Source organism: Onychomys torridus, chromosome 17 (assembly GCF_903995425.1).
Source record: "Onychomys torridus chromosome 17, mOncTor1.1, whole genome shotgun sequence".
Lineage (NCBI taxonomy): Eukaryota > Metazoa > Chordata > Mammalia > Rodentia > Cricetidae > Onychomys > Onychomys torridus.
Genome location: NC_050459.1, coordinates 11,130,699 through 11,157,975, shown reverse-complemented (window position 1 = coordinate 11,157,975; position 27,277 = coordinate 11,130,699). Strand labels below are relative to the sequence as shown.

At 43.6% G+C, this 27,277-nt stretch overlaps 1 protein-coding gene across 2 annotated transcripts in view; it reads left to right on the top strand.

Moving 5' to 3' along the window:
* Window positions 1–5,372: 5,372 nt before the first annotated feature.
* The window catches only part of Erich1 (glutamate rich 1), a 66,748-nt gene continuing 44,843 nt past the window's right edge, over window positions 5,373–27,277 (top strand). For both annotated transcript variants that reach the window (XM_036209211.1, XM_036209212.1), the window contains exons 1-2: window positions 5,373–5,456; window positions 25,078–25,224. In XM_036209211.1, coding sequence (XP_036065104.1) covers window positions 5,435–5,456; window positions 25,078–25,224 — 169 coding nt within the window. In that variant the 5' untranslated portion in view covers window positions 5,373–5,434. The remainder of the gene's footprint in view (window positions 5,457–25,077; window positions 25,225–27,277) is intronic.

Genomic DNA, 27,277 nt, shown 5'->3' with positions numbered 1-27,277 from the left:
CGGCGCCCGGGGAGGCACCGGCGCACTGGGGGGCGGCCGGTGCGTGGCTCCATCTGAGGAAGGGCCCAGCGCCGCGCGCCTAGGGGGAGCGCTCAGGCCGCTGGGCGGTTGCCAATGGCAAGCCTGGCCCGGAGATCGCAGGGCGCGCATGGCCCGGGAGCCCGCGCACAGCAGGTCCCAACTGTTGCGCGCAGAGCACTGGGTCACTCTAGGACAGTGAAGGTACCGGGCGGGGGGGAGCAGAGAGGTCCCACACTGCAAGTGCTCGGCGTGTTTGTAGGTCAGCATGCGAACCCACACACAAGCCAACGCGCCTGGAAAGGTCTAGCTCAATCTGAATCAAGATGTGGCATCTGCAGACGCATTGGGTGCACCGGACTCTGCCCGATGAAGTCCTCCACACCTATTGGGCTCCCAGGTCAGAGAGAGGGAGCGCTAGAAGACAGATCTGTTACAAAGCTCCTTATGGCCACTGAGAGTGCGCACACAGCTGCTCTGGGCTCTGAAATACAGCCTGTTTCCACCTGTTACCTGCCCGCGGGTAAACTGCTCAGTGCTGTGCTCAGAGGAATCAGGGATCCTCCAGCGGCACCCCTGGCACCTCGAATAGCACTCCTCATTAATAAACCTGGTCCAGACACGAGGAAAAGAGATGATGTCAGCCACATGTTTGCTACAGCAGCATTTAGATAGATGTATGGAGTGTGATCGTGGAAGCGAATGATGATGATGATGATGATGATGATGATGATGATGATGATGATAGTTGTCTAACCTTTTATCTCAGAGAAGTCCGGAAGACAACCAATAACAGTCTGGCAAACTTAGCAAAATTAGCCACGTTGTGATGGAACCTAGTTAGATTCATGGGAATATCCTCCTCAGATCTGTCAACCTATCAAGAAGAAGTTACTGGGGCCTAGAGTAAAAAAGCCCTGGCAACTGAAGACATAGTTTGACACAGGGCTCTGGGGCTCTACCATTACACTTAGCTAACCTTGGGCAAGTCACAGGGCTCCATGTCAATGTGATATAAAAGGGGGCTTTTGTCTGCATGGTGAAGATGTTCAAATGTGACCAAAACTTAATCAGCAAGATGAATATTTACAGAAAGATGGACAGGTGTAGAATGGAAGGGAGGCACATGAACAACCCAATATTTTCAAAAATCCCAAGATTTTTACACAAAAAAGCAGTCTCCATAAAATGTTTTTCATATAATCAGTCAACAACTTCAGTGTACTTTTAAAGCAAATTACAAGTTTCGTGAGAGATACATAAATGACTCAAAGAAACCTGGCATACCTTCTTCTTAGTGTTTTTAGCATATTCCAATTGGTTTCACAGTGGAAAGCCACATTTCAAATAATTTTCACTTATTTGAAATATGGCTTTCCAAACCTCAACCCAAAAATCTAGATGGCATATCAAGTTTTAAGATCCTAATAATCATTGTCTCTCCTCCTCTCCACACGTGTCCCCTTCTTTCCATCCATTCACTTGCCATCTCATGCAGTGGTATCTATCAACCAAAGAATCACAAACGGTACTTATAATGAGTGCTTACGTATGTGTTGTGGACGTGTGAACAAAACAGAAAAAAAAAATTGTCACTGGGCACACGTCCCGTCTTGGGATGGAGCCACGCTAAAGTTATGGGAGTATACTCATGGATTACATTTGCTTCTATGAAGGAACTGTACTGTGTTATTGGAAAATGAAAAGGACAGTAAATCGTTTGTGATGTTAAGGAAGTGTTGATGAGGGTGCCACTGCATGAAATCTTCCTCTGGGTTTGCCCCACAGGAGGTCCCAAGACATGGTTTTCGGTGTAGGTGACTTATTTGAAAGCCTTATCTCTGGAAACTAAACGGGAGGAGAGGTAATGAAGGGTGTGTCATCAGGGGGATCTCTCCTCCAGGCAGCTGGGGCGGATCCTGTTGAAGATTCTTTGAGGAACAGTCTGAGATGTACTGCAGAACTGCCTCTATCCTCCCTCTCCCCTCTGTTTCCCCGCTGAGCAACTTTGATAATATTAAGGAAAGTCACCTTCAGAGTTTACTATGGATGAGGCGAAGCCAGAGGCTGGCTTCTACCAAAGCACCCAAGAAGAGGAGGGTGGTGGGGTGAAGTGAGGGAAGTTCTGGTAGGTAGGAAGAGAAGGCCTGGTGACCCAGACACTTGCCTTTTCTTGGCTAGTTAGGTTAGGAGCTGAGAGACCATCATGAATGTGGACTGACAGACAGTGCAGTGCAGTGGGAGGTTTTGTAACAAACTTCAAGGATTTGGAATAATGTCTACGATACAAAGTAATTTTATGTGGCATTTTGACCAGGACATTAGGGTTTTCTTCATGTCACTGGCAGACAAAAAGACATTTATATTTCTTCCTTCCAAGTATATGTTCTTTTTTATTTCCTTTTCTTGTCTCATTACATTAGCTAGGATTTCTAGTATGATATTGAAATCAGTGGTTAGAAGGACTGTCCTTGCCTTTGTGGAAAGCTTCTAATTGTTTTTCCCCCTTGATGATGATAGTTGCAGAATATTTTTGTAAATGTTCTTTATTAAGTTAAATAAATTATCTTTTTTTTTATTGTTGACCAAGAGGGTTTTTGTTTGTCATTTGCTTTGTTATTTTTATAAATCTTGAACTAGTGTTAGATTTTGTCAAATGCTTTCTCCATTTTTTTTCTTTTGATTCTGGTCCTGTAATGGGCTAGAGTGAATGAGTTTTCAAAATGTTTATTTTATGTTATGTGCATGAGTATGTTTGCCCAAATGTGTGCATGTGCACCAGCGTGCATGCCTGGTGCTTTTGGAGGGCAGAAGGTATCAGAGCTCCCAGAACTTCAGTTCCAGGTGGTTGTGAACCACCATGTGAGTACCAGAAACTGAACCCAGGTTCTGTGCAAAAACAGCAAGAGTTCTTAACCACCGTGCCATCTCTCCTGCTCCTCGGTGATTATTTTAGATTTTTTAAAAAGACCTTTTAGGTTGCTATGAACAGAACAGGTGGAATGGTAGTGGGGTAAGTGTTGGGAAACAGCAGGAGGAATGGGGAAGAGATCAGCGTTCAAATGGAATCTCCATGAGAGTTGGGGATACAAATTAGATGTGATCTTTCTGGATAGGTCTGTGAGGGGAAGAGGAGAGAAGGAAGCAATTGCATTTCCCAAGGCTAGCCTGGCTGCTGAGTGGATGGCGCCTGTGGCTGACTGGCAGTGATACAGGAGTGCTCCTGTCTGCTGGAGTTCTGGAGGGACTGTAGCAAGTAGAAGCTGGTATAGTGGTCTGCATCCAGGGTCTTCTGTTTTCTTGAACCATCACACTTTCGTGTGCTGTAGTCCAACGCAATTCACTGTCACCAAAGATCGTGAAGACCTGCCCTCGACAAATCCAGCGGTACATTCAAACGGGTAAGCCCTCCTTTGGCTGCAGGACGGTTGTCATTGCTTGCCCCTCTAGTCACTTCCCTTGGGCCAGAGCTGGAGCCTTTTCATCTCTCAACTTTCCAAAGGTGAGAAGCCGACGTGGCTCAGCTCTTAGCCACTCCTCTGGCCACATTCATTCCCTCCACGGTCTCCTGTGCTTATGTATCAAAAGCTGCTCTGCACCACTTAACAAAGGGCCTCTCAAAGGATCCCTGTATCATCCTGATACTTCTCAGGTTCTGAACCCAAACCCTGAACACATTCTAGATTTCCCCTTTTCTATCACAGACCAATTGGAGGACGTGGAACATCTCTTTTGCTTTGCCTTCAAACGCATCCACACCCTGACCATCTATCTCCTCTTACAGTCTTCAATATTACAACAGCTCAGATGCTAACCACCAACATTTTTCTGATTGCAGCTGCCACACAGTGGTCTCTTGCAATGCAGTTTAAACTCTCAGTAGAGAAGTTGAAGTCACTTCTTGAACATTTACATCAGATCGTTTCACTTCTAGGCTCAAAACTGATCAATTTTCCACATCTCCGTGAGAAGTTCAATGTTGCTTCTTCCATGATCGTCACCGGCAAAGCACAATAAGGCAGCAAAGACCAATTATTAGGTACTGATCTATTGATTTATTTTGTGATTTCCTCAAAGCACCGCTTGTACTGCCTATTTGCCAAGCCTGCCTTCGCCTCCTACCTGGAACAGAATGACCATGACCAGCGGAAATAGTGGTAACATTGGGTCATGTTGCCCTTAACAACCTGCAGACTGCCATTTAGGCTTCTGTACAATATCACTCGCTTGTCCACCCCACCTTGTGGTTTTAGAGTATAAAACACTAATACAAACTGGACCCCAACCGAGGCCTTTCAGGAACTATACTGGCTTGAGTTCTTCAGTAACATCTCTGACCTTCCACTCTCACTGATACTGGAGAGCTTATTCCAAAGAGTCCTGCAACACGCGAGGCCACGCCTTCTCTCCTCCCTGAGCCCTAGCGGCATCAGATCTCCCAAACAAAGGCTGGCAGGCAGACACTTTACTTGAACCATAGTTTGTCCTCTTTTCTGTTTTGAGCATTTTCTTCATAATATCAGGTCTTCCTCGTTCATCTCCTCAAGTCTGTGCTTGTTAACCTCCACTAACCAAAGACGTCTGCTTTGTGTCTTTCGTTATAAACCCGCTGCTTATAACCCTGCATTATTTCTCTTGGAAGAGCTCGTCTCTTTGAGATATGGTCCTTACAGTCTTCTTTGTCATGTACCTCTCTTGTCGGACCTTTCATGGACGTTTATTTCCAGCTTGCAGGTCGTGCAGACACTCGTCAGTCATACTTCGGAAGAAGCCGTTCCAAGGACGAAGAGTCAATGTCAGCAGGGCACAAGGGTCCCAGCGCGGTAGCACCGCCAGGCTTTAAAAGCAAAGTGCCTTGGGTGGGAGACAACACAAAGAGAGGGACCGGTAGACGCGAAGCAGATGGGAGGCGCTGTCGGTGGGTGGGCACCGCTGGTGTGCGGGCGCATCAGTGCCCCCAGCAGACATAGAGATGGGGGACGCGGAACCGAGAGCAAGTCTGGGCCGTGAGAGGGACCTTGTCTTGCCTCAAGCTTCCAGATCTTCCTTCTCTCCTCAGCAACCTTTCTCCAGCTTGTACCCCAAGTTCCGCAAGTGTGCAGAGCCGGTACCGTCGCCAGCTGTGTCTTGGCCCAAATCCATCAGTGGGCAAACACTGGAGCAGCCGCTACTTTCGCCCCTTACTTTCTGCGCAGGCTCCGGAGCCTGGCTCCCAGAAGCAGAGCTTAGGCCACGCCCAGGCCCCATATGAACCAATAAAACGCTGTATATGGATGACTGGCACCCAGCGGCGGGGAATTCGGGTCTGGATTAGGCACTGCTAATATTGTGGGCGGGCCTACACGAGAGGAATCCGGAAGCGCCGGGCCGCTTGTCTGGCGGCCGCTGGGGCCCAGGATCCCGGCCCGGGCCCAGTATGTCTGCTCATCGGAAGCACGGTAGGCAGGAAGGGCGGGACGTGAGCGGAAACTGGGTCTGAGACCCTCAGGGGTGGAGGGTGTCCTGTTGTGACCTGCGGGCGTGGTAGGCTGAGGGGGGATCGTGGGTCTTCAGGGACCTTAAGTATCTAGAGCAGGGCGGGTATGGTGGGCCCCGAGGGGATCCGGGATGTGGAGGGGGACGTGGAGTGTGTGGGGCCCGAGCGGTGTGAAGGTCCGTGGTGGACGCCCGTCTCCTGTAGTGGGTTCCTCCTGCTGCTGGCTGGGTCGAGAGGGTGTCGCAGCCTTTCAGGGGTGTTTGTTGTCTCTGCGACCCCACTGATGGAGCAGAGTCCTGCAGAACCTCGATGTCCTCACTTGTCTCTAGGGTAACGCCCTGGTGCTTGGGAATAGGGTGTGTGTCGGGGGAGGTGGGGAATAACAAAAGACCTAGCGCCTGGAGGGCTGCCTCCACCCAGGGCAGCCAGGGCAGCCCTCTGTTCCTATGGCCCTCGTCTCTGGGGTAGCGTCCTGAGGTCCTGGAAATGCAGATCTTGTAATAGGAGTAGAGACTATCATGCTTCTCCGTGTTTAAAACATGTATCTGCTTAAAAAGTAGGAAACTAGTTTCTCAGCAAGCAAGAAAACCATGAATGAGTTAGTTAAAATCCTCCTTTCTGTGTATTTTTTTCCTGTGTAGAAAATTGTACTGGTGACCACCCACTTCAGCCCCACTCAGTGAGGTCCCACTTTCATCTAATTGCCCCCCCACCCACCCAAAAAAAAAGTAAGACCATCACAGGGATTAGAAAGGACATAACCATTTCGAAACAATCAGATGTGGTGGTCCAAAATGGACATCAGAGTTCTTTAGGGTGTAGCAAAACCTTGCTATAATCTTCCCCGGAAGAGAGTCCAAACACTGTACTGGTTAATATACGTTCAACTGTCTCCTGCATTCTTAGTTGGTGCCATACCCCATGCTTCATCTTCTTGCTTTCCCTTCTATGTCTAAGGTGCTTCTAAACCTGACAGTAAATGCTTTTTCCTGAGCAAAGTAAAGCCTCTAGCCAACTTTAAAAACCTTTATAGCCTCACTAAATTCAAATAAAATGAAGGGAATTTTTCAGTTGTTTTCATCAGTCACTAACCTAACCTACCCCCTGAAAATAGTCTCTTTTTCTATTGGAGAGAATATATGACAGAATTATCAGGTAAAATGTAAGGAGTTTAAGAATGTTGTGTTTGAGCCAGGAGGTGGTGGTGATGGTGGTGGTGGTGGTGGTGGTGGTGGTGGTGGTGGTGGTGGTGGAAGCCTTTAATCCCAGCACTTGGGAGGCAGAGGCAGGCAGATGATCTCTGAGTTCAAGGCCAATCTGGGCTACTGAGTGAGTTCCAGAATAGTCTCCAAAGCTACACAGAGAAACCCTGTCTCAAAAAAAAAAAAAAAAAAAAAATGTTGTGTTTGGAGGGAGGAAGATAGATGAATAAATCTTGAAAGTACAAAATGTAAGTGGAAGAGGCTGGAGACATGGCTCAGTGGTTAAGAGCACTGGCTGCTCTTCCAGGTTCCCAGTATCCACGTAGTGGCTCCTAACTTTCTGTTACTCCAGTTCCAGGGGATATGGCGATATTTTGTTTGTGAGCTAACAAATAAAGCCTGCCTGAAGATCAGAGTGTGGAGCTAAGCCACTAGTTAGCCATAGAGGCCAGGCAGTGGTTATACACACCTTTAATCCCAGCACTAGGGAGGTGGAAACAGGAAGTGACATGGCCGGGCAGAGAGAGGAATGTAAGGTGGGAAGAGCTCAGCTCCCATTCATGCTGAGGATTCCCTAGAGGTAAATCTTTCTAGTGGCTGCTGCTCTGCTTCTCTGATCTTTCAGCTTTCACCCTGATATCTGACTCCGAATTTTTATTATTAAGACCAATTAGGATTTGTGCTACAAGGAAATCTGCAAATCTGGCCTCCCACATGCACCAGACACACACATGGTACACAGACTTACATAAAGGCAAAACACCCATACATGTAAGATAGATAGATAGATAGATAGGTAGATAGATAGATAGATAGATAGATAGATAGATATGCTTATGTGTATATATATATGTATTTAAACATATACAAATACATATGTATATCTATATTTTATATAGCTATAATGTAATGGAAAACAAAATGTTAACTTTTCTTCTTTTCTAAGCATTATTGGATGCAGAACCCTAATGCTGGGGAACAAGCTGTGAAACCTGAGTCGGAATAAAAATGCTCAGCACTTGGAATTTGTTAAAGCAAAAGCATGGAACCAGAGCTGATCTGCCCTCCCACCTTGTGTGTAGACATAAATAGAAAATGCCTGGCAGATAGAGACGTTGTCACTGCTATCCCTCATAGGCCAGGTCCAGCTGTTCCTCGGGGACATTGGATCTCAGTGGTGGGAAGAGGGGTAGGGTCTTTTTACTTTTAGAGATGGCATCTCATTCTGTGGCCCAGGCTGGTCTTGAACTCATGGTAATCCTTCTGCCCCAGTCTCCCAAGTGCCGAGGTGGTGAGCAAAGATGCCAGACTGTTCTGTGTGCTTTACATAGAGGCAGGAGATATACAGAGTGCTGAACCAGCGTCCATTCAGCTAGCTAGTGTTGGTAGAGCACCCCAGTGCTAATAAGCTGCCTCAGGCATTGGGATACTGCAGGGAATCCCCCCTCACTGGACAGAGGCACTGGTGTAATTCAAGGCTATGCCCTAATGTGGAGAACCCAGTCTAAGGGTGCCAGACTGCTGCTTCTCTGGGCTCTAATAGAGGCAAGAAAGCTTGTAAGGCAGAGGGATAATTGAAGAAATGACTATAAGTTTTTGATGGCTCTGTTGCTATCTTTCTTGCTTCTGTAATAGGCCTGCTAATGCATCAGCTTCCTGATGATAGAAGAGACTCAGCTCGGGAATGAGTAGGATACTGGGACTGAGGGCAGAAACTCAGGCCAGATGCCAGGTTAATACTGGTATAGCTGGAGACTGTAGAAGGAACCCTAGAGAAGACAGTTGAAGAGCCACAGGTGGTCCTGTCTCCACAACCCCCACCCCACCCAGGCCAGCACCCAGGGATAGGAGGTGGAGTTAGATGAACCCTGACTTCAGTCTCACCTGAGCTAGTGCCTCAAAGCTAATTGCCTCCAGTCGTTGGGGATGTCATCTTTTCTACAGGGATAACAACAGCAGTCTTTGCGAGGATCAGACATGGTGTGTGTGGGGGTCTGTAGAGACAGCTAGCAGGTGGGTATCACAGCACATTTCTCGGGGTGCAGGTTCCCATAGAGCAAAGCAATGCAGGTGATGAAAGATACCAAGTGCATGAGGCTTCCTTGCTGGCTTGTTGAAAATGAGGTGGATGACAGCAGGGCGGCGGTGTCGCACGCCTTTAATCCCAGCTCTCCAGGAGGCAGAGGCAGGTGGATCTCTGTGAGTTCGAGGTCAGCCTGGTCTACAGAGCGAGATCCAGAACAGGTACCAAAACCCTGTCTTGAAAAACTAAACAAGTAAGGTAGATGACTAAGTGTTTGAGGGACAAGAGACATACATAATGCCTGAAAAATACTATAAAGTCCTGCCCTAAAGGCACAGCCTAGGACGTTGAGTTTATAGGACAGTGTGGATGGTTGGGGAAGTGACACTGTACAAGCAGCCTTTTTTTTTTTTTTTTTTTTTTTTTGATAGCCTCCCCATCTGCTGAGCCAACAGAACCCCCATGTGAAAATAACTGATCCTCAGCCTTCCTAAGGCTGCTACCCTTTAATACTCACCCCCAGCCGTAAAATTCTCTTCATTACTACTTCATAACTGTAATTTTGCTACTGCTATGAATCGTCATGTAAAGATCTGTGTTTTCCAAAGTTCTTAGGTGACCCCTGTGAAAGGGTCATTGGACCCTAAGGGGTCATGTCCCACAGGTTGAGAAACACTGATCTAGATGCTTTTCTAGTCTCTGCTTCTTTATGTTGGACTGAAAATACGTCTAATGTAAACTAGAGTTACTGGTATAAAATTATACATTATCTCATGTCTTCATTTCTAATAAGTACAGCTTACTGACTGGCCTTCACAGCAGCGGCTGGCTTTCCTCAGTTCAGTCTGTTTCGGGGAGAAGGCACACTGGGAGCTGAACAGTTGTTGATGGTCCCATTATGGCCTGCGACAGCACCAGCCCATCCTCCTGCAAGTGCCCTTTGCTCTCTCCCTGCTACAACTTACTTACCAGTCTGAATGAAAACGTTTGCAGCCTTACCTGGGACTTAACTTGTTTATAAGTAGTTAATTGTATGTGGCAAGTGATCTTAAAAACCTCTAAGAGAAAAAGCTTTAGACAGTGTGTCTAGAACATTTTCTTCCAATTTTTTAGGCACTAAAGCATTTGTAAGTGGATTTGGGGTTTTTGTTTGTTTCCGAGACAGGGTTTTGTTGTGTGTTGTCCAGGCTGGCCTTGAACATGATTAGAATCTTAAAACCCACAACCTTCCCGTCCCAGCCTTGGCTTGCTGAGTTGCAAGCATGTGCTACAATGCCTGGCTCTCTAGTATATTTCTGCTACTTAGAGATTCTAATCATGTTCTATCGGAATCTTTTTCTGGAGTACTGTTTTCTTTTAATTAATATTTCATAAAGCTTGCCAACTCTTGCTTAAATCTCACCTAGTCATTTTTTCCACCTATAATTCTATCATTTATTGAATTAACATACTGTACTGCACTTGTGAAGTGACAGCGTAATCAGTTTATTCATTTTTTTTCTAGATTATAGGCAAAGGTTAAATACATTGGCTTTTTATAGGAATAAAATGGAGGAAAACTATCATTTTCAGGTACTCTACATAAGACTGGCATGTATGTAGTCAGCACGTTTAAACTAGTTTTTACTGAAAAGAAAGAATTCAAAGTATCAGATTTCCATAAATAACAACAAACCTGGACAAATTAAAGTGTCCAATAAAATGAGGGGTATGCGCGTGCGTGCGTGCGTGCGTGCGTGCGTGCGTGCGTGTGTGTGTGTGTGTGTGTGTGTGTGTATTACAAAGAAAAGAAAAGAAAAATAACCAAAGCTGGTGTTAATGAAGTAGAAGAACTTTGCAGAGTTTAAGTTGGTAAAGTAACTTGATTTGTTTTCAATGTTGTAGTTTTAGTAATAATATTTTAAGAGCTTTTTCTTCATACAGCAGAGTGAGGTGAGAAGGAGACGTTGTCAAACCACAGTGAAACTTCCTATTTCTGGTCAGTTCTGATAGTTAAAAGCCTGATGACCCCCGTTTTGTCTTCACAAATCTGTATTAAGCGGAAAGGACCTGTCATAAACCCATTTGTTCCAAGCAGCTTTCTCTGAAAATGCAAGACCAAGAAGTTAGATTTTAAAGGTTGTTTGTTGGTATTTGCTATCCGTCTCTCTTGCCCCACTGTAATTTCTGTGAGCATATGGCTCTATCAGTGTTACAGCTTTTCATGAACATTCCATTTTGAAATAACTCTCTGAACTGATCTCACTCTTCATATCTCTAAATTAGCAGCTGTTGTGTGGCCAAACTTTCCCTGGGGAGACAGAACACGCACCTCTACTCACCCCAGATAGGGACCCATGACAGACCAAAGTGTGGATACCACGGAAGTCCATCTTGATGAACCAAATGAGTTTTATTGGAGTTACTTACAGGAGTATGGATGAGGGATGTGGTTGTTTGAAAGAAAATGGCTCCCAAAGGGAGTAGCACTATTAGGAGATGTGGCTTTGTTAGAGGAAGTGTGTCACTGTGGAGGTGTGGCCTTGTTGGCGGTCTCTTTCCCTCAATCTTCCCTCAGTGTGACAGTCAGTCGACTTCCTGTTGCCTGCAAGATGTAGCACGCTCAGCTCGAGCATCATGTCTGCCAGCATGCCAATATGCTCCCCTCGTGATCATAATGGACTGAACCTCTGGAACTAAATGGGAGCCACCATCAATTGAACGTTGTCTTTATCAGAGTTGCCACGGTCAGGGTGTCTCTTCACAGCAGCAGGAAACCCTACGACAGTTTTCCATCACTTCTACTTTCTAGATGTAGAGTATATGTTCAGTAAGGTGAAATTTATACATTTGTTCTCATTTTAAATAAGGCATATTATACACAGAGATAACAAGGGACACATATTTTTGAGATCAAAATACAAAAAATTTAAAATATAAAAATATCCATTGAATTTATAGGATATGATTTGGTGCCATTAAAGATTGTAGAATCCCTTTTTACGTCATACAGTTTCATTTTTTTCTTTTTGCAGAAAAGAATATTATAAAAAGGAAAATTTATGTTTCTATATTTGGTTTGTTTTTAGATAAGAGCTTTTCACATTGGAAGTACACACATTCTTATGATTAGTGAAATCCACTAGAAGCATCCTGCTTGGACATGGAAGGCATTGTACGAAGTACAATAAGCCAAATATTGTGCATGTGTTTTCACTCACTTGTAGCATCTGAAAACAGTTAATAGCATAGGAGAGTCAATAGTGGTCACTGAGGCCTGGAATGAAGAGGCCTGTGAACTGGAAGGTGGCTAGGTTACACAGTTGGTGTGAAAATGCAATCGGGAGGAAGAACAGATTCTTTTTAGGGTGTTCCTTTTGTTTTCAATTATGTATGTATACATGTACGCCTGAGCGTGGGTTTGAGCATGTGAGTGCAGTGTATGGGGAAGCCATGTTCCTGAGCTAGAGTTATAGGCAGTTCTGAACGTGGGTCCTTTGCAAGAGCAGTACATACTCTTAGCCACAGAGCCGTCCCTCCCCCTCAGGAAGAATAAATTCTATTTTAGGACGCAGCAGGATAGCTATGGTTTACTCTGCATTGTGAATTTTACAATAACCTATCAGATCCTTTATAAAGAACAAGAGGTTCACTCAAAGGCTCCGAGCACAAAGGAATAACATGAAGATATTTACTTTGATTTGACTGTTATCTATTTATATGTATTGAGATGTTGCAGTGTTCCTAGTAAGCATATAGCCATTATGTATAAGATAAAGGGATAAATAAAATAGAAAAGGAAGTTCTGCACCCATACTCTGTTTTAAATATTAATAAAAATGTAGGCTGGGCTGTGAAGCTTTACAGAGTGATGTGACACTTTCTTATTTTCTCTTCTTTCTTGGGGAAACTTGTTAGACCAGTGGTTCTCAACCTTCCTAGTGCGGTGACCCTTTACTAGTACAGTTCCTGATGCTGTGGTGACCCCAACCATGAAATTACTTTCATGGCTACTTCATAACTGTCATTTTGCTATTGTTATGAATCTTAGTGTAAATGGCTGATATACAGGATATCTGATGTGCAACCCCTATAAAAGGGTCATTTGACCCCTGGGGGTTGTGCCCCACAGGTTGAGAACCACTGTTAAATGCTTGCTCTCTATACTAGCACCACAGTTAAACAGAAAAAAATAATTCCTTGAATGCAGCCATTAACCCCTTTGTTAAAAATGGGGGAAATGTTCAGTTTTTAAGCCAACTGTTAGAGTTTTAAATCAAGTAACTGCATTGAGCAAGTATTTAGGGTCCATAGGTTTGGCCCTAGCAATCAAGTCTTCTGCTCCTCTATCTGAAATACATGTACTTAACAGTTTTTCCTAAGTGTCTAATTTCCAAAGGACACTCAACTATGAAGGCGTATTTTCATTTGGTTTCTGCCTTTAAGTTGAAATAGAAATATAGAGAGCCTTTAGTTCTTTCTGAAAATTATATCAAAATAAATCAGTTCCCCTGTGGGAAGGAGACTTAATTTCTGTGTTTGGTGTTAGAACATATTAATTTTAACTGGGATGTTTTCTTTCACATTGGCCTTTTTCTCTATCTATCATTTCCTGATTCCGATTGTTCGGTCAGCTTGGTAATTGTGTGTTGTTTTTTTTTTCCCCCTGCAGGCTGGATTTTTTTTTTCCAATTGGTATTAAACACCCATTCCCCTGCTCTTCATTTCCCTGTGATTGCTTTTTGACAGACACTAGAGTTTCAAGATAAAACTTGTTCCCACTGCTAGAAAAAGAGGATGTTGATGAGGTGTGAGCAAGACAGTAGGCAGCCTCGCCTCCAGTGCCTAGCCAAGGCTTAGAAGGATCTCTTATGGCCACTAAGCAATTCTTATCTCATTTACATGAAAAGTGAGAGCTTTTGAGCCTTCTGGGTCCTAGGACAGGAGCCTGCCTCCCAAAGACTAGGTAGATCATCCAGCTCTGCTTTTGTGGGGGCACTTTATTTTTTTTTTAAAGCACATTAGAATTTAAACAAAAAAAGAAAGAAAGAAAAAAAAAAAAAGAGAGATTCTTAACCATTAATTTAATTTATAGGCCCATATTTATAGTATGTAAACACATGCACATATATACTTACATACATACATACATACATACACACACACACACACACACACACACATATGCATACACATATACTCAACAAACATGTCAGGTCAAAAAGAAGCATTTCAACAAATTTAATAATAAATACTTTTTTTTTGGAGACAGAGTCTCATATATCACAGGCTGGCCTTGAAGTTACTTTGTAGTCAAGGATGAACTTGAATTTCTGATAATTTTGCCTCCATTTCCTAAGTGCTAAGGTTATAGGTATGCATCATTGTGCCTGGTTTTATGTGCTGCTGGGAATTAAACTCAGGGCTTTGTGCATGCTAGGCTGCCACTGTGTCAGCTGAGCTCCATCCCTTGTCCAGTTGTTGATTATATGAACTGTGGACTTACATACTAAGGCTCAGTCTACAAAAAAGAATAGCATCCATTTATGTCTGTTTTTAACATTAATCAAACAGTAAGCAAGAAAACATGCATTGTTTGCTAAAGAAGTTCTTATTTATAGGAAATGGTCAAGCCGTTTATAAGTTTTGTTTTGTTTTAACCTGGAGGTTCATTGTTAGTAGTGAGCACTAAAGTGTCTGTACAAAGTCATAATCTAAAATAGCTAATTATTCTGTTTTAATTAAACAGGCCCAAACACTGTTAGTGATGGGAAAGTGATTTGTAGACAGTGAGCGCCAGCCTGATGCACTGCTTTGGCGTCCCCGCCTTGTAAATCTATAGGATTATATTTACTGTTGTCCTTAAGCATTGTAGGGAGAGAGGCAACAAATCAGGGTAAAGCACAGAATGTTTTGTTTCAGAAGACAGGTTTTCTAGATAGCAGGTCCAGTATCCACAAAACTTTGTTTTCAGGTTCAGCATCCACCCTGTGATCTCAAGTGCAAGGGTTCAAGTCCATGAATAAACTTTCCAGAGATATTAGTTGGTAGAAAATAACCAATGATACTTTAATTTTGCTCTATACGCTTTGTTCTTTTATAAGTGATTTGCACATTAAGATCACATTATTTTCAAAAATACTTTATGTTTCATATTGTGGCACTCGAAAATATTTAGACATTTGTTGGCAAAGTTATTTTAGATGTCAAGATATTAGGATTAAATTGGATTAATATTTATTAGTTAAACTTAATGCTAAAGACAGAAACCTCCCCTTTAGTAATGGGATACCATTTTGACGTCTCTCTGAGACCATCTGCATTTGTGCTTATCCACAGACGTACTCCATAAATAATGCATGAAGCTGGTGTGTTAGCTGCTTCTCTTATCGCTCTGACAAAATAAGGAGCAGAATCAACTGAAGGGGGTTGTTTGGGGTCACAGTGTGCGTCTGTGGCAAGAAAGGCACGGCAGTGAGAAAAGGTCTGGTTGCCTCAGCAAGAGCACGGGATGGTTAGTGAGGATGCATCCGGCTCTAGGAAGCATGGAGCAATAAATGACTGCTGTTGGTTAGTTCACACTCTCGTGTCCTTTAGTTCAGTCTGGGATCCCTGCCCATGAGATGGTAAGTACTGTCCACATCAGGGTATGCCCTTCCTCCTCAGTTGTACCACTCAGAAAAGCCTTTCACAGACAAACCCAACATAAGTCTCCTAGGTACCTCTGAATCCGAAGTTGACAATGACAGTCGATAATCACAAGTTCACCCCTTGTCAGTTTGATGCCCAAACACATCAGCTTTCATGTACTTTTTAGTTTATGTACATGGTGTTTTGCCTACAGGTCTGTCCGTATGCCAGCATCAGAGCCCCTGGAATAGGAGTTACAGACAGCTGCAGGCTGCTGTGTGGGTGCTGGGGATTGAACCTGGGTCCTCTAGAAGAGCAGCCAGTGCTCTTAACTCCAGCCCCACACATCAGCTTTCAGTGATACCATTGCCCTCCCAGCCCTCTTAGGCTTATGGCCATTCTGTAGCATGCATTCATTCCAACTTCAAAAGTCCCCATATTCTTTTATTTATTTTTATTTCCTTATATGAGTGTTTTGCCTGCTCGTATGTATGTGCACCATATGCATGTCTTATGCCTGTAGAGGCAAGAAGAAGGCATCAGATGGTTGCCATGAATCAAGCCTCAGTCATCTGCAAGAACTGTGAGTGTTCTTACCCTCTGAGCATCTCTCTGGTCTCCAAGTCCCCATATTCTATAAGTCTCAGCATTGTTCAAAAGTACAGACTCTCAGGGCCAGGCAGTGGTGGTGCACACCTTTAATCCCAGCACTCAGGAGGCAGAGGCAGATGGATCTCTGTGAGTTCGAGGCCAGCCTGGGCTACAGAGTGAGTTCCAAGAAAGGCACAAAGCTACACAGAGAAACCCTGTCTTGAAAACAAAACAAACAAACAAACAAAAAATGTACAGACTCTCTCCTGACTCAAGATGATCTCAAGGGTGAAATCTTGCATATTTCCAACACAGTGGCATAAACGAAGCATTTCTGTTCTTAAAGGGAAGAATGGGAAGACATCAAGGGAAGACAGGACCCAAACAATATGCAAACCCAGGAGAACCAACACCAAAGCCGTAGGTCCGTGTCTAGCATCTGAGAATTGCAGGGGCATTATCTGGGCCCTCATAGCCTTAGGCATCCTGCCCCTCCAGTTCTGCCACCTCTCTCAAGTCCTAGAATGTATCAACACCTTTCCTTGTTGGACTTCCTATGGTCCTGGCATTTCTGACATCCTGGAGTCACCATTACATCTTAGACTTCACTTTTGCAGCTGTATTTAGTGACCTCTGAGGGTTTTCTCTAGGAAATTCAACTCTACCACACATTGTCCTCAGCTGCTTTCTGGAATCTTGGTACATGCCTCTACAGCCCCATCAGTCCTGTATTTTATATGCTTGCAAAACCAGCACCATGTGGAAAATCCTGTCAAGTTCTCGTTATTTTGAGATGTAATCTAGCCTCCTACCATATCTGTAATGGTCTCTGGATGCCTTTGTGGATGACCCTGGGTTTATTTGTTTGTTTTGTTTTTGCTCTTAATCCCTTCAACCACATCTTCATTTCAGGCTCTGACATAAATCTTCATTTTTAGAAGTTGGATCTTTTGATGGGTAAGGTCTTTCCTTCAGGACACGTTTTGTTTTCTCAGTGCGAGCATTTGGGTTTCTCTTTAATGGCTACTTTCTTCTCACCTGCCTTATTTGCAACTTTAAACTGATCCATGCTCTCTTCCTCACCAAACTCATATACATACATTACACACACACACACACACACACACACACACACGTTACATTCTTCATCAGAATGTAACACAGTGGGGTCTAGTCTTGTTACAAATAAAGCCTTTATTCTCCTGTAAAACCTCACGACCTGGGCCTTCAGTATCAATATTTCTCTTGGCGTTGTTTTTTAGAACTACTGGAATGGCCGTTTAAGCTCTACTTACAGCACTTTCTGACTTCTCTAGCCCAGAGCCCCAAGCTCCCACCCACACCCTTCCCACAGAGCTGTTCCAAAGGCTCGTGAACCACATGATCAGGCTTGTCACTGCAGCAGCCCCACTTCTGATACCAACTTTCCTCATTTCTGTGAGAAAATGCTAAAAGCAACTTAAAACGGAGGAATTATCTTGGTTCACTCTTTGAGAGTCCAGTCCATCCCAAGATAGGAGTTACAGCTGCAGGAGGAGGCAGCTGGTCAAATGGATTTGTCAGGGAGGCATGAACACTGATGTTTTGTTCGGTGTCCCATTCCCACTGATGGATAGTACCCTGACATCAAGGTGGACCTTCCTTCCTCGCTTAGACCTCCATGGACACGTCCTCATAGGCAAAGCATGTGTTTCCTAGGAGATTCTAAATTTTAGTCATGTTGAACCTACAAGTTAACCAGTACAGATAGCAGGACACAAAGCCATCATCTGCCAACATTTAATATCAGCATCATGCCTGAACTCCTGAATTAAATGTTCATTTTGCCATAACGTTTACAGCAGGATGGTAGTGGAGATGGATTTCCAGAATGCATGCCACTTACAGAACATGTCCCTCTTACAGAGAGGTGACTGGAAGTCAACGATAAGCTTGTAGGTGATAAAAATCCTTGCGTGTCATGGAAGTCACAGTAACCACTTGTGTTTACACAATACTTACTAATATAATTTGGAGCAATGCAAGGTCTCCTCTTTGGTCTTTATGTTGTTTTATTTTGTTTGAACGTTGTTAGTTTTAGTTCACAAAGAACGATTGCCCCTCAGTCCTGTTTGGTTAATGTATATTTAGAAGATGTCTTGACTCTTACACTTTTGAAATTATATGACATTTTCCCATTCCTACCTTCTATATAAAAACTTAAGCTTTAAGCATTAAAGACTTTCATACTTAAATTGTGTTTATGCTTATTTGAAAATGCAAACCCATTTTCCTGCATTCTTACATTCTTCTATGGTCTTGTTGATAATCCAGGTGATTACTGGCAATATTAGCTCTGTCTTCTTACATGATGAAGATTGGCATGGCATAGGTGTGCCTCTTGACACATCAGCATTTTTGCTGTTAGTTATGTCTGTGCTGCCTCAGTTTACTGTCCAGATTTCTAGGTGTTTTTTTTCTTTTTTAAAGACTCCTTTTCTTTTGCATTTGTTCATTTGTTTATTATGTGTGTACACACTTAGATGCACACACACGCACACACAACAATACCATACAACAACTGTGGGAGTCCTTCATCTCCTGCTATGTTCCAGGGAGCTAACTAAGGTAGTCAGGCTTGGCCGCAAGCACCATTACCCTCTGAGCCATCTCACTGTCCTTCTGGTTTGCTTTGGAGACTAGACAAGGCTTTCTGTGGCCTGCAGCTGCTTATTCCCGCAAAGCTGTCAGTAGTTTTTAAGTAAAGAGTAAACAGGAATAGATTTGTATTAAGAAATGAACAGTTATCTCCTCCTGTCCTGGTGGCAGAAAATGTGCTCACTACAGGTCTAGGGATAGAATGGAGGATACACTGCTGTGGCCTGTAGAACATGGTGGCTTGTGTGTTCACTACAGGGGAGCAGACCAGAGAACACTGGCCCACACTGAGGGAGCACACTGCTACAACAGATTAGTCTGAGCCAGAAAATATGTGAAAATAATGCAGAGCTATAACCCTCAGAATAAATGAATGTCTATTAGTGCATAAATGGATGAGAAATAAAACGTAATAATCCCTACTGTGAAAATGTAAATAGCTTCCTTAAAGAAGAATCCCATATAACAAATATAGAAGGAATGAGAGCATGAAGTCAACATTGAATCCATCGACTATGCCATAAGTAGGACCCACAGTTGATTTAACTGACTTAGTGGAGAAGAGGCATGAAGCCCCAAAATCTCTCCCCCAAGATGCTTGTCCACTGGGAAGGGAAACACAGTAAATTTGCAGGAAGAAATCCCAACAGTCTTACCCAGGCATGGTCGAGGTTAATGTCAGTGGAAAGGAGACAGGCTAACAACCCTAGGTGGTGCCTTGAAAACAGCTCCCCATAAATAATAGTACTGTCCAGTTTTAAAACTTCAGTCTGACACCAGACAAACCAAAATAGTCTATAAAATATCTGACATTGGTCTTCCAAAAGCATCAAGAACATAAACAACAAGGAAAGTAGAAGTGAGTGCTTGTAGGACGTGGGAAGGAATGAGGGCCAGAAGAGGTACTGATTGTACAAGCTAGTAAGATGCAGCCAAACCTGTACCAGCACATGCCAATGTTGACAGTGGCACCAAGTCAGGTAAGAAGTCTCAGGGGACACTGAACTGTACACAGGACTCTCTCTTGTCCCCTGGTTTTGTAATGGAGAGTGGAAAGCAAATCATAGCTCTTGAAGATTTCATAATGGTCATAGAGAATGATCGGTTAGTGAAAGACCTGAACAGATGGCATGGTGGTTGCATTGGCCAGGGTTCCTGTTAAAGACATGAGGGACAGTGTGGGCTGAGGTCTCTAGACCACTGGGAGCCAGCAATGCCTTAGCCAAGGAGAGACTAGCCTAGGAAGGCACAAGGTTTGAAGAAGAAAAGGTAAGTTGAGGCTTGGTTGTTAAAATACCAGAGAGTAAGGGGACTATGAAGTATGTTGTTGGGCAGGCTATTGGAAACAGGGGTCGAGAAGCAGGCAAGCCTTTGAGGAGATGGTCAAAGCATGTGAGAACTCGAGTAGGCAGAACATACAGAACAGAGCAAGGAACACAGGCAGGGGCCAAGAGCATCCTGCCGTAACTCCTGGGGGTTACAGTGGGTGAGGAAGGGCAGGCAGCCAGACTGATCTGGAGAATGATAGAGTGGTGAGGAGACTCCTGGCATTCAGAAGCTCTTCCAGGGTCTCATACATGACCCAGACCACCTCTACCTGTCTGCAAGTTATCCCTGAGAAAAGAACTATCTTTTCTAAACCCCTGGAAAAAGTGCAGCCAGCTGCAGAAGTCACACAGGTGAAAAGTGAAAATAAGTGAGTGGAGAAGCCAGGAGGCCTTAGAATTCTCTGATCTTGACTGCGATAGCAAATTCATTCTTGACTTCCGGGTCCTGCGGGCACAGTTAGAGGTTGCAACTCATCTCTTCTGTCTTCTGTACTGAGGAGGTCGTGGTTTCCAGTATGGCCTACATTGTACTGATCACACTTTTCAAAGAAATGCCCACTGTCAGTCATAGCTTTGTTCCTTACTTTTATCTTATTTTTAAAATTTTCTGTGAGATTGACACATCTGTGTTAATTATTTTTATTTGGAGCGTTTAATAGTTTTGTCACAAAACTGTCATTAATTAATTTAACTAATTAAATTCTGTGGAAAATGCCTCCTAATCTTTGCTCTTTAGCACATTCTTATCACGTTGTTTGTGTTTGTGTTGACCCAGAAATTAGCCAATGGCTTCCATGGCATTGCTTGGTCCTGATAGCATGTGGTGTTTCTTCTTAGTTCTAATGTTTTCAGGCCTGAGCAGACACACGTGCACACCTACCGAAAGCTGTGGCTTTAAGGTGATTTCAGCTACATGGCCAGATTGCTTTTCAGCCCTGTACTCATGAAACACAGTCTTTAGTAGCAATTTTATCTTAGAATTTGTTATAATTCGTGAAAACACTTGTTCATTGACCATTTATAAACGAGGTGTGCTTTCTCTGCTTTTTGTTTCCTGAGGAAGAACCACCATAATCTTTGTAATAAGATACTTGCTCCTTTACCATTTGAAAGAAATACCCATGACAATTTGGTTTTTGTGTGAAAAATTTAAACTTTCTTTTTAAGTATGCAATAGTATATTGTTAGAAATGTTTCACAGACTACCTGGTTCTACCCTATAGCCTAAAATGTTCTTTGCAGCCTGAGTGACCACAAAGGTATATTGCATATGGGTTGTCCCACACATGGCCCTTCTGCCCAAAGGTCTTGGTTCTGCTCGTCCTGAACAGATTATATGAGAACCACACTTTGTCAGGGTCCAGCGTGCTAGTTATAATTTTAAACTAGTCTGTAGGAAATCTCTTATTGCCAGGACCTCACAATCCATGGTCTTACATGACAAAGTGACAGCTCACAGTTTCTACCCCATCCGAAGTGTGAACTTCAACTAAAAGGAACCATTCCGCACTGAGAGGTGCTGCCCTACAAGGACCTACACTAGTAACAGCTCTTGCTCACACAGTGTCGGTGAGCATGTGTTCCCTCACTGAGCACTGTTTGGGTTTTGAGAAATTATATGAGAAACCACTGAGAGTTGTAGTTATAGGACACAAACAGCCTGCCTGCTGTCTGTCTGCCTAGCTAGCTAACTATAATATTTTTGTTAATTCTTCGAGGATTTCATACATGCATGCATGTTTTGATTATATTACTCCTTATTCTTCCTGCTACCTCCCAGATTCACCTTCAACCCTCCCAACTCCATATCCGTATCATATATATCCCAAGTCCAATTTGTGCTACTCATGTCCAGAGCCCCAGCCTCTGATTCTTACAATCTCTCCGCCACCTCTTCCTTGATAGTCCTTGAGCCTCGGGGGCAAGGGAGTGTGATATATATATATGCCCCAGTTGTGACTGAGTTACTGCACCGACACTTAACTCTCTGCAGTGGGCCAGTTGGAAGTTTTTGCATTAACTTCCTCTACTACATGAAAGAAACTTCTCTGATGAGGTCTGAAAGCTGTACTAATTGATGGGTGTAGAGATGGGACTTTAGAGAGCAGTTTGGTACTGTGTCCATTTAGCAGACTAAGAGAAGGTTCACCCCTGGTGCCTATGATTTCCCTAACAACAGATTCTTGACCAATACCAGGCATGACTTTGCTCAGGTGGAATGGGTCTTAAATCCAATCAGAAAGCAGTTGATTACTACCATAATATCCATGCCTCTATTGCACCCTTGGGCATATCTTACCATGCTAGCTAGTATTATTGTGGCCCTCAGGGTTCATAGCTGGGTAAGACTGTTGATGACCCCCCACCAGCAGCCTGCATAACTTCCAGCACATGAAGCCAGTCAGCAGTCAGGAAGCTTCCTGGTCCATGTCCTGTAACCAAAGTATGTGCTGTTTTCAACAATAGGGTTTTACCATCAAGCTCTTGTGGCCACCAAGAGTAAGGGCAATAGCCTGTGTTGTTTTGGGAGTCTCTGGGACAAGCTCTGACCAAGAACTCGAGGAGAAGTCACCCACACCATGATCCGTGCTATTCATTTGGCAACCTGTGGGCTCTGGGAGGAGCATTATCCCCTGTGTAGAGTAATTCAATTAAACTGTGAGAGCTTTTCCTCTAAGATCAGGATCATGACAAAGATGTTCACTTTCTACTCCTGTTCAATGTAGTGCTTGAAGTCCTAGCTAGAGCAATAGGACATGGGAAGGAAATAAAAGGGGTAAAAATAGGGAAAGAGGAAGTCAAAGTATTCCTATGCACAGATGACATAATTCTATGCATAAGAGACCCAAAGTGCCACATCAGGAAACTGCTGGGACCGGTAGGCACTTTCAGCCAAAGTAGTATGTAGTTATATGGGGGTTTTTTGGTTTGGGGTTTTTGTTTTGTTTTGTTGTTTTACTCTTTGGGGGCCTGCCACCCAACTCACAAATAAATGGAGAGTTATTCTTACTTATGAATGCCCAGCCTTAGCTTGGCTTGTTTCTAGGCAGCTTTTCTAACTTAAATTATCTCAGTTCTCTTTAACTACACTTTATCTCTGGGCTTTTTACCTTTCTTTAGGCTATGTATTTTTCTTTCCTTCTTACTCCACAGGTGGCTGTGTGCCTGGGTGGCTGGACCCCTATCCTTCTCCTTTTTTCTCCACTTCCCCTCTTCCCTAGATTTCTCCTCCTATTTATTCTCTCTGCCTGCCAGCCCTTCCTGTTTTTCTCTCTTGCCTTGCTATTGGCTGTTCAGCTCATTATTAGACCAATCAGGTGTTTTAGGCAGGCAAAGTAACACAGCTTTTGAGTTAAGCAAATACAACCTAAAAAAATGCACCACATCTTTGCCTCATTAAACAAATGTTCTACAGCATAAACAAATGTAACATATCTTAAACTAATATTCCATAACAGTGGTAGGTTACAAAAGTAATGTCTAAAAATTAGTAGCTTTCCCATAGACCAAGACAAACAGACTGAGAAAGAAATCAGGGAAACAGTTCTGTTCCCTAAAAATAAACAAAACACACACACACACACACACACACACACACACACACACACACACACACACACGAGGTGGGGGAGGGAAAGAGAAAGGGAGGAAGGGAGATTGCATGGTGTAAAACAAACCAAGAAAGCGGAAGACTCCCACAATGAAAACTTTAAATCACTGAAGACACCAGCGGGTGGAGAGACCTCCATGCACATGTGTTGGTAGGGTTAATATTATGAAAATGGTTTTCTACAAATTCAATGCAGTCTATCAAAATTCTAACACAATTCCAAACAGAAATTGAAAAAAAAATCTTAAATTCACAAGAAGATACAAGAGACCCAGATAGCAAAAAACAATCTTGAACACTAAGAGCACTGTGGAGATGTCACCGTTCCCAAGTTTAATGCCACTGAGTCTCAGTGGCAGAGCACCGTGGTATCCACACAGAAACAGACATGCCGACCAAGGGAATAGAGTTAAGGACCCAGATCTAAGTGCAGCCACCTGATGTTTGATAAAGATGCCAAAAATGCACATCCAGGGAAAAAACAGCATCTTCAACAGTGTGGGGAAGACAGGATGTTTACATGTAGAAGAATGAAATGTGGTCCTTTGTTCTCACCCTGCACACAAATCACTTCCAAATTGACCAAAGTTCTCAATGTTAAACCCGAAACAGAAACTTCTGGAAGAGGAAAAGAATAGCAAGTACCTTTTAAAACAAAACAGAACAAAACCAACGTTGTGTTTGCTCCCACTGAAATACACACTCAAGGGATTCCTCAGCATAAACTCCCTAAGAGTGTGATGGAATGTAGAAGTGTTTTTGTGTGCAACCGAGGAAATCTCCATCCCCCAGCCACTCTCGGTATCTCATATTTCACACTGCAGATTGCTGCCCTCGGTTGTTTGGAGTCTACACCTTCCCCTGCCCATCTGAAGTTCTAAGATGCAAGCTAAAATCAAGTGAAGAATGTCCACATTCGCGCTAACACTGTCAGAGCTGTCCAGTGATACTTGCCAGCCAGTTCAGAGGGGAGAGATGTAGGAGAGTGCATTGCCCTTCCATGCCCTGCTGGTCTCCTCATAGCTGGTCTGTCACACCTCAGTCTATAGGAGATATCTGACCTGCGTGTGGACAGCCTGGCTGGTTTCTGGAACGAATGTCAGTCCCACTGGTGGTGGCTCATTGACTGTACTCAGTACAGGAGAAATGCAGTGTAAGGCTGACCCCCATCAGGGAAAAGCAGGGTCACGTAACACAGGTGCCTCCCTGCAGGTACAGTAACAGGTAAACCCCTGAGTGCGCTTCATCTCTGACAGGCCTAGGATCCTCCCCTATCTGCAAGTCTGTGCCTCGAGAAGACCAGCAAACACAAAAATGGATCATCCCCTGAGCAGTGGGGTCATTTGAGGGGCAAAGCCATGGAAGTCCATCTGAAGCATGGGGTCTGGGAGGTCACCTGCCAAGTAGTGTCAGCATAGTGGCCTGAGAGTATGTGCCTAGGGATTCTCTGAGGGCTAGTGACCAGTGCCGGAGCCTGTCACTTGGCTTTTGGGTAGTAAGGATGCCTTTGTTTTGAATGAAAGCCGTATGTAATTTAAGTAAAAATAGTAAATCATTTCTATGTTAATCTGTTGCCTTTGTAGTGTTTACTGAAAAAGTGCTGAAGAGACTTTTTCCTACTGTTTCAAGTGGCGGAGATAAGGGGACGCCTCAGACTCTTGCTTTGGAGACACCACCCAAGAATGTGACCCCTGAGGCGGTACAGCACACGCATGATCGTAGGCTGACAGGTAAGGGCAGATTAAGCTATCAGTGTTAATCTACACTTAATACTCGGTATATGTCCCCTTAGCCTGGGGCTTCTGTGGAGAACACACTTCAAGTCTTGACAGCAGTTTGGGGGGACTGCCCCATTCTCTACACATACTGTCTGAGTCCGTATACTGTTACCTATAACAGCCCCGGAGACTGGCTCCAAGACTGCAGAACAGGGCTCAGAGAGAAAGCCGCAGCCTAGTGAAACCTAGGACTTTTATCTGAGGGCTGTTTTTAGGAACGGAATGAATTCACACACATTCTGATAGTTCCTTTCTTTATTCTCTCATGTTGGTTCCTCTGCATCTGTTTGTTCTTTACAGCTGTGTATATATAATATACATATATATATATATACCCAGCAGAATCTTACAGGCAATATACAAGTTCATCGAAGGTCACATTTCATTTGCTCCCACCGACAGTGAACGAAGGTTCCCTTTTCCCTGTATCCTCACCAGCATACATTGTCTTGTTTTGTTGATCTTGGCCAGTCTGACTGGAGTAAGATGAAATCTCAAACTTGTTTTGATTTGCATTTCCCTTATTGTTCGGGATGATGAACTTTTTTTTTTTTTTTTTGAGGTATTTCTAAGCCATTTTTATTTCTTCTATTGAGAATTCTCTGTTTAGATCCAAAGCCCATTGGGGGGGGTGTCTCTTTGATTCTTTGTTTCTTGAGTCCTTTGTACATTCTGGATATTCATCCTCTGTCACATATGTAGCTGGGAAAGATTAGTATTTTGTGAGCTCCTTCATTCAATTGTTTCTTTAGCCGTACAGAAGCTTTTTAGTTTTATCAAGTCCCACTTGTCAATTGTTGGCTTAGTTCCTAGGCACATGGGGTCCTATCAGAAAACCCTCTGCTGTGCCCATATCCTGTATTGTGCTGTTTTCTTCTACCAACTTCATTGTTTCAGGTCTCATATTAGGTCTTTGATCTATTGGGAGTTAGTGTTTGTTCAAGATGATAGATTCCAGTCTAATTTTGGTCTTCCACATGTGGACATCCAGTTTTCCCAGCACCATTAGCTGAAAATGCTGTCTTCTCCAGTACATGGTTTGGACGTCTTGGTCAAACATTACATGGCTGTAGTTACACATGCTCATGGACACAGCTAAACTAAAACAATGTTGTTGTTTGTGTGTTAGTCATTATAGTTTCATTTTTTTCTTTCTACACCTTCTTGCTATAGTCATTTATCTCTTCAGCCCAAAATACTGCTTCCTGTGTTTTCTTTAGGTTTGGTCTGTGGGATGTCATTTTTTAAGGTTGTTTGTATCATGGAAAATGTTCCTTTCTCCCTTAACGATGGTGGGTAGCTGGTACTGTAGTCTAGGTTGGCCATCATGGTCTTTTGAATGCATTGCTCATGCCCAAACTATCAGTCATGTTCCATGTTCTATCAGACCCCAGGTACCACTATCTGCATACCTCATTCTGGCCTCGAGTCATAGGAACCTCTGAACTGGAAACTGGTTTCCCTCTTAAGTGGTATATTTGTTGGAGTGGTTGAGAGTGTGAATCTTGGTAGGGACACAATTTTTTTTTAATGTTTAGGACAATTTAACAAGATGCAGGAGGAGAGGGCTAGGAAACCATAAAGGCAAAGGCTGAGCAGGACATGATCCGACACCTACTCCACAACTGCCTATTAAAATCACACAACTCTTCAGTGTGTGATAAGTGACAATCAGCATCTGCACTGACATAGCACAAGGGAGGAACATTTTCTTTAGCCAGGGACAGGGCAGATGATGAGAAAGTGTTGCCTGGAGGTGTTTGCATCTTGTAGGCGCCTTTTGACTGTCATGGGTCTTGTAATTGGGAGCCTGAGCCAACTTTCCTTCATTCTCTAAGATGTGGGAGAGGGAAGAAAACTATCAGGCTATTCTCTTTTGAGCTTCAAGTTAAAAATCTGAGTATTCAACATTTGAAATTGGTTCTCTGTGGTGTATTCATAGGATGAAATGCTCTCCATGCAATAAAGTCAGGCTATTTAGTATGTGAGTGGATATCGCTTGATA